General features: G+C 36.9%; 2 protein-coding genes across 30 annotated transcripts in view; one reads left to right on the forward strand and one right to left on the reverse strand.

The window, feature by feature from the left end:
* PPIP5K2 (diphosphoinositol pentakisphosphate kinase 2) overlaps window positions 1-7,626 on the reverse strand; it is a 62,114-nt gene extending 54,488 nt beyond the window's left edge. For 19 of the 22 annotated variants that reach the window (XR_013993593.1, XR_013993594.1, XM_081052931.1 and 16 more), the window contains exons 1-2: window positions 7,092-7,608; window positions 1,941-2,329 (exon numbers count right to left, since the gene is read on the reverse strand). Coding sequence is in view for 20 of the 22 variants with exons in the window: in XM_081052931.1 (XP_080909057.1) it covers window positions 1,941-2,054 (114 nt within the window). In the remaining 2 variants the exon portion in view is untranslated. Of the gene's footprint in view, window positions 1-1,940; window positions 2,330-7,091 lie in introns of all 22 variants that reach the window. The other 3 variants (XM_081052927.1, XM_081052920.1, XM_081052928.1) reach the window with 1 other exon arrangement.
* The window catches only part of GIN1 (gypsy retrotransposon integrase 1), a 30,747-nt gene continuing 18,748 nt past the window's right edge, over window positions 7,434-19,432 (forward strand). Inside the window, exons 1-5 of one of the 8 annotated variants that reach the window (XM_081052939.1) lie at window positions 7,434-7,518; window positions 11,788-11,901; window positions 14,423-14,485; window positions 16,667-16,812; window positions 18,453-18,646. In XM_081052939.1, the coding sequence (XP_080909065.1) occupies window positions 14,451-14,485; window positions 16,667-16,812; window positions 18,453-18,646 (375 nt within the window). In that variant the 5' untranslated portion in view covers window positions 7,434-7,518; window positions 11,788-11,901; window positions 14,423-14,450. Of the gene's footprint in view, window positions 7,519-7,648; window positions 8,178-11,787; window positions 11,902-14,422; window positions 14,486-16,666; window positions 16,813-18,452; window positions 18,647-19,432 lie in introns of those variants that run through there. The other 7 variants (XM_081052940.1, XM_081052941.1, XM_081052945.1 and 4 more) reach the window with 7 other exon arrangements.

Below are 19,432 nucleotides of genomic sequence, written 5' to 3' on the forward strand. Positions count from 1 at the left end.
AAAGCCAAAATCTATCTAATCCAACTACAAAGGCCAATGGGAATGAGTTAAGAATTCCCTTGCCTAAAATAAAATGTTCTGAGTACAAAGCTATACTAACTACTAAGTATTAAACTAATTTTGTAGATTGAGCTTGAATATTAGTTGGTCACCTATGACAACTTGGAAGGAAATTTGGGGGAAAACCACACTGCTCACAAAGGCATCAATGCTCTTTGAAACCCAGCCCCCATATTCTAATATCCCTCTTCCATTGTGTTGTTCATCTCTGCATCCTTACTACAGTTCAAAGGCAATGATTGGGCCTGAAACTTAACAAGCAGGATATGGAAATAATAATTTACAAGTAGCTCACATTTATAAAATCACTCAAGATTCATTCTGAGGTCTTTGCATTCAGGTACTTAAGAGTTTTATCAAATATATAAAGCTGTGTCCAGTTTTTCATTTCAATTCTCTATTCCATGATAATTTATATATTTCATATGACATTATAATTCACACTCAAACTATATTAGAGCTAGAAAGCTTTACTAGATTTTTCCTTATTATAAATCTGACATCAGAATTAAATTGTAATTCTTCTTTCGCCTAGGATTATATTTCTTTATTGCCTCCTCTGACTCATATAAAATTCAAACTGGTATTGGATTTGATTGTAAATCCTAATCTCCCTGGGATCTGCTATCTTTCCCACTCTGATCATCCATTTTTATGTTCCCTTATTCAGTTTTTTCCTGATTAAAAGCCTCAACATAGCTCATGATGATATTTCTAAAGTAGATTTCCTCAGATAACCAAAGTACTCCACCTAACATTTCATACTGCTTTACAGTTAATAAACAAAAAACTAATATGCTAAGTTTTACTTATTATAATAAGTTTACTTATTATAGATCTATTTAATGAACATCTGGTCATTGGCTAAGATGAACTGGAAACATTCAAGTTTAACATGTACAAACAAACCTACATTAAGACAAACTACAGAATTTTCCTATTAGTCAAAAACTTAGAAGCATGAAAACGATTTTTTTAAACAGATCTAAGTTATTTTGTTAAATTTAATGTCTAAATGAAATGCACATCTTTGAAATCTTAAAAACAGAAGAATAATCTGGAATAAATTGTTTTATCAATCTATAGGTCAAGTGAACCATATGTAACGGTTCATGAATGTAAACTCAATTTACTTAGTACCAATATTCCAAGAACTATATTAAGCACTCAAGAGTCAGATATATAAAAACTACCTGTTCTTAATGCACTTTTAGACTAATGGGGAACACAGTAATAATACAGTACATTATGATACATGGATTAGAAGTATATATGTCAAGGTATAGAAATGGTACTGAGGAAGTATTCCAGTTTCTCAAGGAGAAAAGAGCAAGGGGAGTGAACAACATGAAATCTGAACAGGGTTTTGAAGAACGAAAAACAATTCACAAGGTACTCTGAAATAAGCCTACTTAGTAGAGATACAGCAGTGCATACAACAGCAAAGAGACGTGGTATCACATGAAATATGTGGGAAATGAATATTAGCTATACATAGCAGGTAGAAGGGATAAGAGACAAGTACTGTTTTAGATATAGGTGACAGAACAAAGTCCTTACATGTAAGAAGACTGGATTTGATCTATCAGTGGTGTTCAGTGTATTCAGAAGAACTAAAGACAAAAGGTAAGGGTAGGAGAGGAAAGACAGTAGTACTTTCTAGTCTATGTCAGCCAATCTCTGCTTTTCTGTTTTAGTTCCTGGACTTCTAGATAAGACTTCAGATGAAGAAAAATTTTGGCTGTAAAGAGAAACTTGAAAGTAATTTTTTCTGGGGTGGATTGAGGGGTGGAATAATAATATTAATTTACTTTTCACAGTGATCAGTAAAAAGCCTATCCTGTATTGGTCTCCTCTCATCAGAAAAACAAACAACTTACAGACTCATCCTCCTCTTCGTCATCTTCGTCTGCATGGTGGAAGAAACGTCTGTAATTTCCAGGGTTGATTTCTGTATCTTCAGGCCCAACAAAGAATCTGGGGACTTCACTCATTTTTATTTCATTTGATATAGAGTATAATTTAAATGTGCTATACTAAAACTGCTTCTAAATAAACAGCCTCAGAAGAAAGCATTCTCTCTATACTAGCTGACACATAGGTCTGTTGCAGCTTGTTTCTTCTGCTTCTTTAGTCACTTGAATGGCGATGACAGTTAGTTGGCAAATGTTCTTTTGTTCTCAGATATCATTGCTTCGTGTTGATGCAGTCTAAAACACAAAGATAGTGAGTCTATTGCTTCAGTGAGGTGATATAGCAACCTTTTCACCTAAAATGCAATGGAAATATTAATTTTAGAGACTATATTTCAAACACATTGATGTAAAAATAATTTTAAATGATTTTAAAATCAGTACCAATAACTTGATATATACCTTAAAAATGAAAAGACATTTTCTTCCATAAAATTAAGAAATTAAGACTCCGATTTTTAATAATATACATCTTAGCAATTTGACAAACTGATACAGAATAACCAAAAGGCTAAACACTAAAGTCCTCAAGTCCAAACTTATCTAACAAATTAGAAGAAAATTATTCAAGTTATAACAAAATTACATTAAAGGCTAAATGCTTCCACACATAGTTCAGTAATATCTGAATGGAATGGAAAAGAATAGACAAAATGTAATGTGGGTTTAAAAACCATTGACAACTATACATCAATCTGAAATTACATTAAATCAATTTTTGAAAGGCTTCAATTTATAAAAGTTTCGTTTGTAGACAGATTTTTTTTTTTTTTTTTTTTTAGAGAAAATAACCATTCTGCTCTCCTGTGTAAATCAGCAAAACAAGATTAGAGTGAGTATAATATTTCATTATGACAACAGCTCTTAAACTTTTAGAAGTCAAAAAATCTTTGGCAAATGTAATAAAATCTATGGATCCTCTCCTCAGAAAAAAAGTGTACACATGCAGTAAATACTGCATGCACTTCTATGAGACTGACATGCAAACTCTTCCACATAAACAGATGCCCACAAACATCGGTTTAAGAACTATCACATAACAGTGACGTAACCTCAAAGCTGTTTACATGTACTTATTCCTTGGTCATATTAAAACTATCATAATTACCTACCAAGATGAAACTATAGGTCAAATGCTTCATTTGATTACTGGTGAGAAATTACTTGATCAAATATTCTTAAGAAGAGTTGAATATGCTAGATAGAACTGCAAAGCAAAACTCTGCAAGTCCTATTCCCAAAGATCTACGAGTAATTCCAGTAAAATGGGGTGATAAATCTGATTGTTTTGAAGACACCATAGCAATTAGCCTATGGTAAGCACTAAGTAAATGTTACCTGTTTACATATCCTGTTAGCTGTTATAATTAAGACAGATTTCTGAACTAAACTTAACTAGCACAGAATACATACCATTCAACTTATCTCATGTGCAATGAAACCACAGACATTCCTCTTTCCCCCTGCTACTGCTGGAGACCTCATTACATCTTTTCCAGTCTTACCACAATGCTTGAGACTACAGCGTTTTTTTCGGGGAAACATGGTATCATGAACACCACTGCCTGGAATAAACATCATCTTCTCATCTTCACTGGTCATGGTCAGAGCTACTTACCATAATCCTTAAAATGACACCTTGTATCATCCATCACTCCCAGGTAGTATTCAGAAACCCCCCCTCACCTGAACTTAAAATCTTTCCAAGCCATCAATGTAGCCCTTTCTATAGGTTCCCTCAAGGACCCTATGAACCAGTAAATCTCTGCTCCCCAAATCAGAGAAAATAGGAGCCCCAGTTCCTGCTGCTCATCTTCAAGACAGACACATAACCAGTTTTCCTGAAATCCTAAAAGCAGTTTCCAATGGAAATACTGCTATAAATGGTGACTCATTGCAGGGCACTATTACTAAAGCTCCACCATAGGTTATTCTGCAGGCTGGCAAAGGCAGGCTAGTATCATTTATAAGATTACTTATACAAGTAACATGCCAAGTTCCACACAACCTTCACATTGATTTTTTTCCTTCTTCAAACGTGCATTCAGTACCTTTTTGCTGAGCTTGTCTTCCCTCTGCCTGGAATTCACTCTCCTTAAAAGTTCTATTTCTCCTTCAATAACCAACTGGAAAGTCCTCAATGAATGTTTTTCTGACAACTCTCATGCCTCTGACAGCCTTCAAATACATATCAGCATCCTCTCCCATCCTCCATGATCCATAACATTTCAGATCTATTTTCACAATTGTCTGTTTCCCAACACCTTCGATATGGGGTTAATACCTAAACTATAAAAAGAACTCATACAACTCAACATCAAAAAAACAAACAATCCAATTGAAAAATGGGCAGAGGACCTGAACAGATACTTCAAGAAGACATACAAACGGCCAGTACGTATATGAAAAGATGCTCAACTTCCCTAGCTATTAGGGAAATGCAAATCAAAACCACAAAGAGATACCAGCCTACACCTGTTAGAATGGCTATCATCAACAAGATAAGCAATAACAAGTGTTGGAGAGGTTGTGGATTAAAAAGAACTCTCATACACTTTTGGTGGGAAAGTAAATCGGTACAGCACCAATGGAAAACAGTATGGAGGTTCTTCAAAAAATTACGAATAGAATTACCATATGACCCAGCAATCCCTCTCCTGGGTATCTACCCAAAAAATTTGAAAACATTTATTCGTAAAGATATATGTACCCCCATGTTCACCGCAGCATTATTCATGATGGCCAAGACATGAAAACAACTGAAGTGTCCTTTGATAGATGACTAGATGAAGAATATGAGATACATATATACAGTGGAATATTACTCAGCCATAAGAAAGGATAAAATACTGCCATTTGCAACAACATGGCTGAATCTTGAGACTATCACGCTAAGCAAAATAAGTCAGACGGAAAAAGTCAAGAACCATATGATCTCACCGTATGTAGGATATAAAACTGAAAGCAACAAACAAACAAGTAACAAAAACAAACAAAAGCTCATACACACAGACAACAGTATGGCAGTAACAGTAGAGGGTTAATGGCGGGTGGAGGAAGATAGACAAGGGCATAGGGGTCAAATATATGGTGACAAGATCCGACTTTGGGTAGTGAACACAGTGCAATAAACAGATGATGCATTATAGAACTGTACACTTGAAACCTATATAATTTTATTAACCAGTCACCCAAATAAATTTAATAAAATTAAAATAAAATAATGTTTCCTTTAGAGTTAGGGTTTTCCTCCTCAATTTTTTATTATGAAAAATTTCAAATATTGAAAAAAGAAAGAATAGTTCACTATAAACACTCATATACCCACCACTAGACTCAAAAAATTGCTAACGTTTTGCCCTATTTACTTTCTATTTATATACACATATACTTACTGTACCATTTGAAAGTAAGTTGTAGACATCAACAGACTCAGTTCACCTCTAAATACTTCAGCATACATCTCCAAAAATAAGGACATCCTCCTACATAACCACGATATCATTTCTACTTAAGAAAATTAATTGTTCCAGAATACTATTTTTATGTAGTTGCAGGGGAGCTTTTGGAGAACAAGGACTTCATCTATATTCTCTGTAGTTAATTGGTGCATAGTACTTATTTAGATGATCAACAAATGTTCTACCAATTGTTCAGTGTAATACCCTCACAATAACTACCATGCACGCAGTAGGAGCTTAAAACTTAAATAATACGGTTTGATTGTACAACTCTGAACTTTCTGCACATCAGTTTAAGCACTGCTTTAATCAAGCCTAAGCTACGCTACAGTAAGTATAGCATTTTGGTTTCTGAATTACTTAATTCTGCATCACAATACTGAAGCTTCATGAAGACAAATATCATGTCTGTCTTTCATTAGACACATAAGTAGGCATATCAAATATTTCTTTTAGTGAATGAATACTTTCAGCCACTGCCAATAATAGTGAAAAAATAGGAAAAAATGAAGCATAATGGTACGACAATAGCAGTACAATAAATAGCTGACACAGATTTTGGGGTTCGAAAAAAATCCGGTTTCTAATAGAGATTCAAATGCTCGATACTACCACAAGTTTCTTAGGGAGAGTCACGTGGCGTCTCTAAGCCTCAGTTCCTAACTCCTGTAAAATGAGCATGATAATCTAACATACCTCATGGGACTGTTGAGGAGTATATGAGAAAAATATGTGAAGCACTTGGCACCCAGAAGAATTCAGTTAATGGTAGCTATCGTTATTATTTTACCTGCCTGAAACAGAAACTTGATTTTTCACTGAAGCGTTTTCAATAGTAAAACAAAAGCCTATCCGAGTGTAGAGCAAGGATGGTGGTAGGTGCTCAAGTCAGCCATGCTTCCTACTTCCACAGCTAAGCCTTCCAGTACGCTGAAGCCAAAGCAAGCATCGGCCACCAGACTCCAAAGGTCGCAAGCTGCCAGGAAGTCGTCGAGAAGACAGCAAATAAGACCCCATGGTCACCACCCTCGCCCCCTCTGCCTCACGGCGCGAGGATGCCCCACTCTCCCAGTGCTTAGGTGCGGCAGTGACCCGCAGCCTCGGTCCTCGCTCTGGAAAGCTGCAACGCCGGGAGCTTCTCATTCTTTCGAGGTGCGGTAGCAGCCGGCGAGGCGCAAAGGGATGAAGACCGTGCAATGAAAATAAAAACAGCCATCTCTCCCCCGCAGCAGTCCCCAAACTCCAGGCTGCCTCCTTTGTGGGGCGCGAGACCGCAGTCTGGAGGACCAGCTAGAAGCTCGGCGGTTCCTTTCTAGTTGAGCTGCAACCTCTGGTCTCTCAAACCCAAGAAATGCAAAGGGAAGCAATGGAGGAGGAGGAGAAATGCAGACGCGAAACGACCCCCGGGTGCGGTACCGTTACTCCCCCGCGTCCACGCTGCCTTTCGCTCTGCCGCTTGCCCTCCCACCCCGCGAGCAGCGCGCGTTTAAAGCTCCGCAGAGCTCCGCCGGAGACAAAGCCATTGCCCAGAAGCGGCCGCAAACCTTCGGTGACCGGGTTCCGCATCCCGGTTCGCCTTCGGTCTTGGGGCGCTCACCTGCCACCGCTGCGGTTGTCAGGCGAGCAGCCGGAGAGAGCCGAGCCCAAGCAGGTCTCGGTTTCCCTCGGTAACCCCGGGGCAGGGGTGAGGTGTCGGCCAAGAGACTCCAGCTGTGAGCGTGGACGTGGGTCTGCTCTCCGTAGTAGCAGCCCAAGAGCCACATAGAGGTGCTGCAAGGCACTACCACGCTAGCGCATTTCAGCCACGCCTCCTCCTCGCCCGCTTCGGGTCTCACACGGAAATCTCCCCGGGCGGAACAATTTCCGGCAAGCGCGCAACGATCCTTCCTAACCTTCTCTGTCCGCGGCGCCACCGCCTCCGTAAACACCTTCCCTTAACGACACGGAGAGTGCCGCTTCCGGCAGCGCCAGATAAGTCGCGAGAGGAAGCTTAAATCCTGTCGCTTGCATGTAGGACCACTTCGGTGAGTGGTCGTTCTGGTGTGCTTTTCATCCCTAATGATTTTCTTTAAAGTGAGGCGTGACCTGACAGTAATTTCAAAACCATTCGCGCTGCAGAGCCGAGGAAGGGTGTGACTGACTGCGGCTGCCGCGCAGGCGCCCTTGGGGCGGGAGGGCCTTGCTTGGGCGTTGGGATGTCCTGCGCCCGCGGAGCTGAAGCGGCGATTTCCGTCGTCGGGCCTAGGGAGGTGCCTGGTCGGTGGAATCGAGTTTTGCTTGATGGTAGTTTTTCTGCTTGGGCTAAATTGAGCGGGACCTTGCCCTTCAGATTTAGTGAACGAGCTGCTTTAAGCTCTGGAAATGCGCCGTCGCAGTTAAAGTAGCGTCCGGGATCCCGAGGACGTTCCAAAGTTGCGCGCGGGACAGGGTGGACAGTAACTGATTCTCTCCCTTTCTCATAGTTGTTACTTAATCAGAAAGAGTATCCTTTTGCCCCAGATGGAAATCTCTTGTGCGGGGAGACAACGCGAGCCCAAGGGAGAATCGTGTCCCGTGGTTTTGAAGGAAAAGGACGCCTTTGCGCTCAGTGTGCGTTTGCCTTAAATGGGCGTTTCGGAGCGAGCGTGGAGCAAGTTTCAAAAGGGAAATTCATGTAGCACGTGTGGCTTCGTGCAGCCCACGGGTATGCATTTGACGACGACGTTTCCGTTAAACGAATTTGCACATTGAAACGAAGCAGATTATAGAGAAATGTCTGCAGTATTTAGATTCCCCAGGCGTTGACGTCTCGTAAAAGTGTGCTCTGACCATTTTTCAGACGTTAAACTAGAGTAATTCAGAAGTAATATTCTGATCTCAGTTAACGTGTTTATTGAAACATTACAGGGTTTAAGTTTTTAGATTGGAACATGTGCGTAACCCAACCTTTTAGGGGCTTTACTTGGTAGCCTTGATGAGTTTTGTCCTTGGTGTCCTTTGTTGTTTTCAGTTTTATATACCACATATCAGTGAAATACGGTTCTCTGCTTTTTCTGTCTGATTGACAGAAAAAAATCAATAAAATTACAGCCTAATTTGATTGAAAGTGATACTTAACTGCCTTTATTACACACATAAGACAAAATTATTAAAGGAATTAAGTAATAAATATTTACACATGTATTTATTGATTTTATATGATATTGTACAAGGGACATAGTATAAAAAGTTCAACCAAATATGATCCTGACATTTCCTCTTGAAAAACTAGAAGTTGTAATAAACCACCTTCACTGCCTTTTCTTACTCCTGCATGTTTTAATACATAAGCAATTATTTTAACAAAAATCCTTGAAACTGTGAGCATACCCAAAGAAGGCCTAATATTAAATTTTTATTTGTTTAATTAAAGATTATTGGGGGTGACAGTGGTTAGTAAAGTTACATAGGTTTCAAGTGTACAATTCTGTAATACATCATCTATATATTAATTACATTGTGTGTTCACCACCCAGAGTGAGTTCTCTTTCCATCACCATATATGTGATCCCGTTTACCCTCTTCTACTATCCCCTCCCCTCTTACACTCTGGTAACCACTAAACTATTGTCTGTGTTTGAGAGTTTTTATTTGTTTGTCTTGTTCCTTTGTTGTTTTCAGTTTTATATACCACATATCAGTGAAATGCGGTTCTCTGCTTTTTCTGTCTGATTTATTTCGCTTAGCATTATAATCTCAAGATCCATCCATGTTGTCGCAAATGGCACTATTTCATCTTATAGCAGAATAGTATTCCATTGTGTATATATACCACAACTTCTTTATCTGTCTAAGGACACTTTGGTTTTTTCCATGTCTTGGCCACCGTAAATAAAGCTGCAGTGAACATCGGAGGACCTATATCTTTATGGATAAATGTTTTCAGATTTGGGAATTATTTTTATAACTCAGACAACTTAACTCTCACTCCCTTGTATATGATACTTTGGTTAGAAATATTTGGCCATTGGAAAATTATGTTTCTGCTGAATATTACAAGTTAAAGCCATTTTCTCATTAACTCATCAAATGGATGGTTTCTGGGGACCAAATGGTGAATATACTTTGAAAAATAACTATGTTATTGCTCTATGTAAATACCAAATATTAGCAGCAAACTTTTAACCATATTACTTAAAACACTACTTTTCATGAACTTATTTTTCTTTCTTACGCATTTTCTATTTGTCCTTGTCATCTGTCTTTACTGGTAGAAGTAGAAGCTTCCGCATTAGACCATAATCTCATTATAAAATATACAACTGTTTAGTCTTCTGAGTTTCATTGTTAGTAAAACATTATAAACATTGCTAGAAAACATTAAACGCCATTAACGAAAGGAATGAGATTTTAAAATCTTTTTTTTGTAAATAAAGATTTTGAGAAAAAGCTTTCTCTGTTACTTTGAACAGCTTGATATGGATGATAATATATAAATATTTTAACAATAACTATACATTGATTTACCATTTGCAAAGGACTTTTGAAATCTGTTATCTCATTGGTCCACATAATTATGAAAAAGGAGGGATAAGTATTATGTTCTTTTTCCAAATATGGATATTGAGGCTTAGGTAATGCACACACTAGAAATTGACTCCTAGGGTAAAAGCCTTACCTTCTTAGGCACACCCTATTTGCAGTGCCGTATACATGCAAGTGAAATAATGTTTTCGCCAAGTGAAATAATAGTTACCTTGGAATGTGTGCCCTCTTAATTCAGTGATAACTCTCCTGTCAGGAAATGCAGGAAATTTTTATTGATTCACAGATAGTTGAATGTCCACTGTGCCCACTGTGTGAAACAATGTAAACATTAAAAAATAATAAGTCTTCTTATTTCTTATTTATAATCTAAATTATTTACTACAAAATCACATTATAACTTTTTTAGCAGAGGCCTGAACCAAGTGTGAAAGCTGAGGATGACAAATAATTACTAGTGTAGCAGGGGTTAAAAACAACCACATGAAATTTGAAGCAACAGAGACCAAGGTTCAAATGTCAGCACATTGCACTCACTAACTGTTGCCTTGAGTAAACTGGATAATCTCTTTGATCTCCATTTTCTTATCTATAAAATGGATATAAAACTAGTATCTACTCCATAGGATGTTGTGAGGATCACCACAATAAAGTACCTCATAAATGTCTGCAATTATTTTTAAAAATCGCTCCTGTAGTTGTTTAAAATTCTTTTCTTTGAATTTAAAAAAAAAATATTTTCTCTCCCTATAGTTTTGGTTTTTCCAGGTATCGTATAAATTGTAGCATATAGTATGTTGTCTTTTGTGTCTGGCTTCTTTCACTTAGCATAGTGATTTTGAGATTCATCCATATTGTTAGGTATATTCATAGTTTTTTCCCTGTCAATGTTGAGTAGTATTCCACTGTGTGGATCTACCACACAAATTGTGGATCTACAATTTGTTTCTCCATTCACCAGTTGATAAACATTTGGATTGTTTTCAGGTTTGGGCTCTTATGAATAAAGCTTCTAGAAACATTCACATATAGATTTTTGTGTGGACATATACCTTCATTTCTCTTGGGTTAAAACTATTTTCTAGAGTGTTTACATTATTTTGTATTCTCATCAGCAATGATCTGCATCCTTGGCAGTACTTAGTATTGTAGGTTTGTTTTGATGTTGTTTGCCATTTAGGTGGCTATGTACTGGTATCTTACAATAGTTTTCATTTGCATTTTTCATTGTCTAATGGTGTTGAGTATATTTCATGTGTTTATTTGCCACCCACATCTTTGATGAAATGTCTGCTCAAATCTTTTCCCCACTTTTTAAATTGGAGTGTTTGTTTTCTTATTGTTGAGCTTTGAGAATTCTTTATAAATTCTGGACACAAGGTCTTTATTACATATATGGACTGCAGATATTTTCTCCCAACTGTGATTTCTCTTTTTATTTTCTTAATAGTATCTTTGTAAGAACAAATTTTTTAACTTTTTTCTTTTAGGGATGATTATTTTTGTTTGCTATCTGAGAACCTAAGCTCACAAAGAGTTTCTTTTTTGTTATGTTCTGGAAGTTCTATAGTTTCAGGTTTTACATTTACGTCTATGACCCATCCTGAGTTAATTTTTACAGATGGTGCAAGGTATGTGTAGAGGTTTATCTTTTCTCACATGGATGTTGTTCCAGCATCATTTCTTGTAAATATTATTCATTCTATATTGAATTCTCTTGGCGCTTTTTAAAAAATCAATTTATTATTGCTGTGTAGCTCTGTTTCTGGACACTCTATTCTGTTTTATAGGCTAATGGCTATCATTTTGCCAATACCGCACAGTTGTGATTCCTACAGACATACCTCGGAGATATTGCAGGTTCAGTTCCAGACCACAACAGGAAAGTGAATCATTATAATAAAGTAAGTCACATAAATTTTTTGGTTTCTCAATACATGTAAAAGTTATGATTATGCTATGCTGTAGTCTATTATGTGTAATAGCACTATGTCTAAAAAACTACATACCTTAATAAAAAATACTTTATTGCTAAAAAATGCTAGCCATCACCTGAGCCTACAGCAATTCATAAACTTTTTGCTGGCGGAGGGTCTTGCCTCGAGGTTGATGGCTGCTGACTGATTTAGGGTGGTGGTTGCTGAAGGTTGGGGTGGCTGTGGCAGTTTCTTAAAATGAGACAACAATGAAGTTTCTGCATCAATGGACTCTTCCTTTTATGAACAATTTCTCTGTAGCATGGGATGCTATTTGATAGTATTTACCCACAGTAGAACTTCTTTCAAAATTGGAGTCATTCCACTTAAACCCTGCCACTGCTTTATGCACTAAGTTTATGTAATATTCTTAATTCTTTGTCATTTCAATAGTCTTCATAGCATCTTTACCAGGAGTAGATTCTATCTCAAGAAACCACTTTCTTTGCTCATCCATAAGAAGCAACTCCTCATCCGTTAAAATTTTATCATGAGATTGTAGCAAATCAGAGACATCTTCAGGCTCCACTTCTAATTCTAGCTCTCTTTCTATTTTCACCATATCTTCAGTTACGTCCTCCACTGAAGCCTGGAACCCCTCAAAGTCATCGTGAGGGCTAGAATCAGCTTCTTCAAATACCTGTTAATATTGACATTTTGACTTCTTCATACAAATCACAAATGTTCTTAATGGCGTCTAGAATGGTGACTCCTTTCCAGAAGGTTTTCAGTTTATCCAGATCCATCAGTGGAGTCACTGTGGCACCTACAGTCTTATGAAATACGAGGTGTGATGAGAAAAAATATGGTGAATGTTTAAATTTTAAAAATGTATTATAGTAAAAGACCCATTGCCATTAATCCCTCTCAAATACTGCCCTTCGCTTCAAATACACTTATCCCATCATTTTTACCACTTTCTGAAGCAGTTCCGGAAGACTTTCATGTCTTTAGTTGTGCTGTTGTGGCTGCCTGGGTGTCCTGAATCCATTCAAAACATTTACCTTTCATGGTCATTATAACTTTGGGGAAGAGTCAGAAGTCTCGTGGTGCCAGATCCAGTGAATAAGAGAATGAGGACACACCATAATGTTTTTATTTGACAGAAATTGCCATACCAGAAGCGATGTGTGACATGGAGCCTTTTCCATTGTGATCAAAACATGTGGTGAATGCTGCTGCCAAGTGCCATCCAATAGAAAGGCAGGGATCTTTGATATGGGAAGCAATGTGTCGAACCTTAGTAACAGCGTGTGACAAGTTTCAACTTACTTGGTGCCATCAGTTGGGTGTAAGCTATGGTTGAGAGAAGGTGTGTTTTAAAGTGTGACTAAAATCATCCTCCATCATGACAATGCTCCCGTGTCACACATCGCTTCTGGCATAGGACAATTTCTGTCAAATAAAAACATTACAGTGTGTCCTCATCCACCTTATTCACCGGATCTGGCTTTGTGCGAATTCTGGCTCTTCCCCAAAGTCAAAATGATTCAGGACATCGAGGCAGCCATGACAGCACAACTAAAGAACTAAAGACACTCACAAAAGAGGACTTCGAGAACTGCTTCAGAAAGTGGCAAGAACGATGGGATAAGTGTGTTCTTCGAAGTGAAGGGGAGTATTTTGAGAGGAATTAATGGCAATGTGTCTTTCACTGAAATAATTTTTCTTTATTTAAACATTTACTGTATTGTTTGATCACACCTTGTATATTTTTTAAATAATAGTCATGTGCCGCAAAATGACTTTTTGGTCAACGATGGACTACATATGACAGTGGTCCCATAAGATTATAATGGAGCTGAAAAATTCCTGTCGCCTAATGACATTGCAGCCACCTTGATATTCTAGTGCAACGCATTACTCACATGTTCATGGTGATGCTGGTGTGAACAAAAGCGCACGGCCGGTCATATAAAAGTATAGCACATACAATTATGTACAGTAGATAATACTTGACAATGATAATAAATGACTCTATCACTGGTCTATATGTTTACTATACTATACTCTATTGTTATTTTAGAGTATACTCTTTCTACTTATATAAAAAATGTTTACTGTTAAACAGTATGCCATGTTACACCAGCAGCAGCCTCGGACATTTTGTGTTTACTGCGTTTCTTGATTGCATCGTTCTCTCTTGTGCTTGATTTAATCTTGTTTTGCATGGGAACATGCTGTATAGGCTTGTAGCCTAGAAGCAATGGGCTAGCCCATATAGCTTAGGGATGTAATAGGCTGTATCATCCAGGTTGCTGTAGGTGCGCTCTATGATGTTAGCATGACGATGAACAATGCATTTCTCAGAACTATCCCCATTGTTAAGTGGCAAATGTCCGTAATAAGACTTGAAGGTTGAAATTACGTTTTGATCTATGGGCTGCAGAATGGATGTTGTGTTAGCAGGCATGAAAACAACATTAATTTCATTGTACGTCTTCATCAGAGTTCTTCGGTGACCAGGTGCATTGTCAATGAGCAGTGATCTTGGTGGGGAAAAAAAAAAAAAGTAAGAAATTTTTTTTTTTTTTTTTTGGAGCAGTAGGTCTCAATAGTGGGCTAAAAATCCTCAGGAAACCCATGTTGTAAAAAGATGTGCTGTCATCCAGGCTTTGTGGTTCCACTTATATAACGCAGGCACAGTAGATTTAGTATACCATGTTTCCCCCAAAATAAGACCTAGCCAGATAATCAGCATTCTTGTTTTATTATAAGACCGGTCTTATGTAATTAATATAACATAATACTGGGTCTTATATTAATTTTTGCTCCAAAAGATGCATTAGAGCCGATTGTCTGTCTAGGTCTTATTTTCGGGGAAACATGTTAATTCTTAAGGACTAGGATTTTTGGAATGGTATATGAGCATTGGCTTCACCTTAAAGTCAGCTGCCTTCACCAGCTGCATTAGTCCCTGACAAGAGAGTCCACCTGTCCTGTGAAGCTTTGGAGCCAGCTATTGACTTCTTTTCTTTAGCTATGAAAGTCCTAGATGACGTCTTTGTCATCTTAACTATTTTAAAGTGTACTGTTTAGTGGCATTAAGTACATTTACATTCTTGTGCAACCATCATCACTGTCCATCTCCGGAACTCTTTTTTGTCTTGCATAACTGAAACTCTGTACCCTTTAAACAATTACTCCCCCATTACTCCCAACGCCCACTCCAACAACCCCCATTCTATTTTCTGTCTCTATAACTTTAACCTCATATGTGTAGAATCATAGTATTTGTGTTTTTGTGACAGGCTTATGTCACATAGCATAATGCCCTCAAAGTCCATCCATGTTTTAGTATGTGTCAGAATTTCCTATCCTTTTAAGGCTGAAAAATTATTCCATTGTATGCATATATCCCATTTTGTTTATCCATTCATCCAGCAATGGAAAATTGGATTGCTTCCACCTTTTGGCTATTGTGAATAACACTGCTATGAACATGGCTGTCAAAACAATCTCTTAACCCTAATAGAATGTAAACTCTGTAAGAGGCAATAGGATATGTATCTTGTTCATTATTGTATCTCCAGGATTGCGTGTGCTACATACCATAGCAGGTGCCCAATATTTTTTCGATTGGTGAATAAACCTCATAGTTTTAATCTAGCAACTGTCTTGTAGTTACTTGCCTTCATAACAAAATTTAAGATGACTAAATCCACTTACTCAATGTCCATTTACTCCTTAGGTGGTTGCAGTCTGGTTTCTACCTGCCCCCCTCTACTGTAACTATTGCCAAAACCACTAGACACATTTTACTTCTGCTATCACTTAATTTCTCCTCTACTTGGCACTTAAGAACTCTTTATTCCCTATGCTTCTATGACTAGAACCTCTTCTGGCTTTTTTCCTATTTCTCTGGCTTCTGGATGGGTAGTGATGCTGGCAAATAGAATAACCGGCACAGGATAGTTCCTGTCAACTGAAAACATGAAAAAAGATGGGGTTTTTTCCTTTTTAATGTAGTGGTTTCCCATATTATTTGGGGTTTAAAGTAGAGAAATTTTGCTTTGTTTTGGATAGTGCAGCCAAAACAAAGGTTCAAAAATCATTTCTGTTTATAATGTAGAGAAGGTAATGCACAGGACCAAAAATCATTTCTGTTTAAAAAAAGCAGCTTACATGTATGTAATTCAGAAGAGTGTATGAGACCTAGAATAGCTAAATATCTTCTCTGTCAGTTATCATTTGAACATTTTTAAAATATATCTTTCTCATAAACGATTTGAATGTGTTTTTTTGCATTTTGCAATGACCATGAATATAATTAGAAGTAATAACGAACTATATGTCTCTCCTTATAAGCTAACATTTATTTAAATGTCTAATAATAACAGAACCATCCTATATAAGTAACATTTCAATTAATGATAATGAGAGACTTTTAAAAAACTTTTTGAAGTGTACTTGTTCATTTCCTTTTTTCCCAGTATGTGGAAAATTTCCAGCATTTCTTATCACGTGGAAAGAGACAAGATAATTTGTCATGATGTATCTCAAAAATAGCATTGGAATATTTTAGTTCATATACATCACACTGTTCCTGTTCTGTGTTAGTTATCTCTGTCATAGATAATATTCCGGGGATGTTCAATTCATATGGAAGCAGAAATACGGCAGAAGCCTCAACTGAAATAGCAACTGAATTAGCTTATCATTTAAATTATACCTTTAAATACCTTTTACCTAGGTTCACAATGGTGCGTAGTGGGAAAAATGGTGAACTTCATCTTAAACAGATTGCATATTATAAACGAACTGGTGAATATCATTCAACTACACTGCCAAGTGAGAGAAGTGGCATAAGAAGAGCGGCCAAAAAATTTGTCTTCAAAGGTAAAAGGAAGGCCCCGAATCTTGAATGTAAAATTAATATAGACGCTCTCCATATGGGTTCTTTGTGGAATCCTGAGAATTTCTGCGGTAATTGGTTGTTGCTAAACAGTTACCAGTTGAATTGATGATGCCACTCATTCAAAAGCTAAGTAAAAACCACACTGAAGCTACAGGAAGGCCAGTAAGCATGATAAGAACATTTAAAATCACAGACAGAAAATGATACCATGAAAAAAAACAAAACTTACCTAAATTAACCTCTCCTGCTTTTTCCCTCAGGTGGTTCCTACTTTAATGGTGTGCTTTGAAGCACTCATGTCACTGTCAATGAAGAATTTATTTGATGCTTAACATGAAAATGTTAACAAAGTTAACTTGTCTGTTTATTACATTTATTTCTGTGGTCCCCCCCCCCACTGCCATTAAATAATTTCAGGATTACGTTTATTTTTGGACCCCCGAATCTTCCTGAATGGATTATATATTTGAAAGGTGATAGAATATTTATCTTGAAAGATTATTATTTTTACCTCTTTCTGCTCTTCCAAAGGGAAAGGGAAGAGAAGTTTAGAATGAGATAAGCAAGAAGTAATCACCAGATAATTAAATGAATGTTGGTGCTAATAATGGGAGGTTTGCCTGGAGGTACAAAATGAGGCTTTTCTCAAAGCAAGTCAAGAAATTTCTAAGATGATAAATAAATATGTGCTCATTTCTCATTTCTCTTATTTCTCCTTTCAAATAACTCCCTTAAACATTTAAGAATAGGCATATCTATTACCTCTTAGGCTAAAGTGAGTATTCATTGATTAATTTATTTAATCATTTATGCAACAAATGTTTACTGAGTTCCTACTCTGTGCAAATCACATTTTAGTTATTTGGGATACCTTGATGAATATGATAAAGTTCCTGCCCTCAAGTTGCTTACCTTCTAATTCAAGTAAGGACTGTTCCATGCAGCATGTGCTTAATTAAGCACATTAGTAGCTTAATGCTCTGTTCTGGAGTTTGAACAGTTACCTTATCCACACTGGAGAGGCGGTGGTTTTCTCCTGGCCCTGGTTGCTTCCTAGCTATAGATTGTTCTCAGGTGTCTGTCCTCTAGAAGAAAACAGAGAACTGTCTCAGAATTAAGGTTCTCCCTCTTTCTGGCTTTCCCAACCCTACCTCCTACTCAAATCCAGAAACTTAGGAGAGGTGGATGCTTATAAAAATGCAATTATGATGAAATATTGTTTTGGAAAATACTGATCCTGAAGTTGCTTATCTACAATACATTTGCTAATTCATGTCATTTTTAGGACGTGCTTGCAAGTATTTTTCTAGTTTGAGTACTCCCATGGAAAGATAATTTCATGTTCCCATAGTTATCATGTGCTTTGGTGAACAAGCTAGCTTTACCTGTATTACTAGATACAAAATTATGGCTGCTAGTGTTCCTTTTATGTATCTAGTAGATGTAACGGCTGAGAACCTTTCAGATTGTGTGCTACTCTCATTACAAATAAATATTCTGTTTTAGGGGGAAAAAGCTTTTAAACACCCACCATGGTTTAAAGATAAAAGCTATGATTATCTTAAAACTATATAGATCTCTAAACATTGCAATTATATCTTTTTGATATCGTTTATTCCAGAAAAAAAGCTGTTTTATGTTGGAAAAGACAGAAAACAAAATCGTTTGGTAATTGTTTCAGAAGAAGAAAAAAAGAAAGTCCTAAGAGAATGCCATGAAAATGATACTGGAGCCCATCATGGCATATCCAGAACCCTTACTCTAGTGGAATCCAATTACTATTGGACTGCTGTGACCAATGATGTCAAACAGTGGGTATGGCTTACGGATTTAGAATATTTTGAATAATGTCTTTGTAATAGATATCCAAAATTCATTATTGCTCTAGATTTACTCTTAGTAGCCCTTCTCATTATGTACTTTTTGTGTGGGTAGTTTCTGTACAAAAACATTTAAAGGGAGTTTTATTTCCCTTCAAAATTCTTTAAAATCACTAAAGTACAATTTGAACTAGAAAAAAGCATCATTTAAACATTATGTTTAGATATATTCTTTATTTGTTTGTTTAGAACCAGATTTTCATCATTGAACTCTTTTGTACAAGCAGAATATAAATAGAGCCGAAATTCCTTTGACTAAATCATTACCTCTTGGATGGCAGTCATCCAGTCTTTTCTTGAGTGGTGAATATGTTCGTAAGTCAGGCTCAGTATGTGTGCTCTCATGTTTTGTGCCTATTGACAGAAAATGTCAAATATGGAAGAAACCCAAAACCAACTAAATGCAAAATCGAGTTGTAAAGATAATGAAATTAGTCTGAGTTTTATAACTTTATAACCCACTAAGACCTTCAACTTCTTATAATAGAAGATTCACCTAGGAATTCTGGGATTCTTGCTGGTAGATCAACTGATCTCTACTCTTCCTAGTATACTCAATTTACAAATAGTAGGAATTCCTTGGTATGTATGTGAGATCCCTTTAATAATTATAATAGTGCATCAAAAAGACTGTCATTTCAGGCATAAAAAAATTAAACCAACATTTAACAAAGTATCATTTGTGAGTTATCAGTTTATGAGTCTGTGAAGGTATTCCAAA

This window comes from Rhinolophus hipposideros, assembly GCF_964194185.1.
Source record: "Rhinolophus hipposideros genome assembly, chromosome: 7".
NCBI lineage: Eukaryota > Metazoa > Chordata > Mammalia > Chiroptera > Rhinolophidae > Rhinolophus > Rhinolophus hipposideros.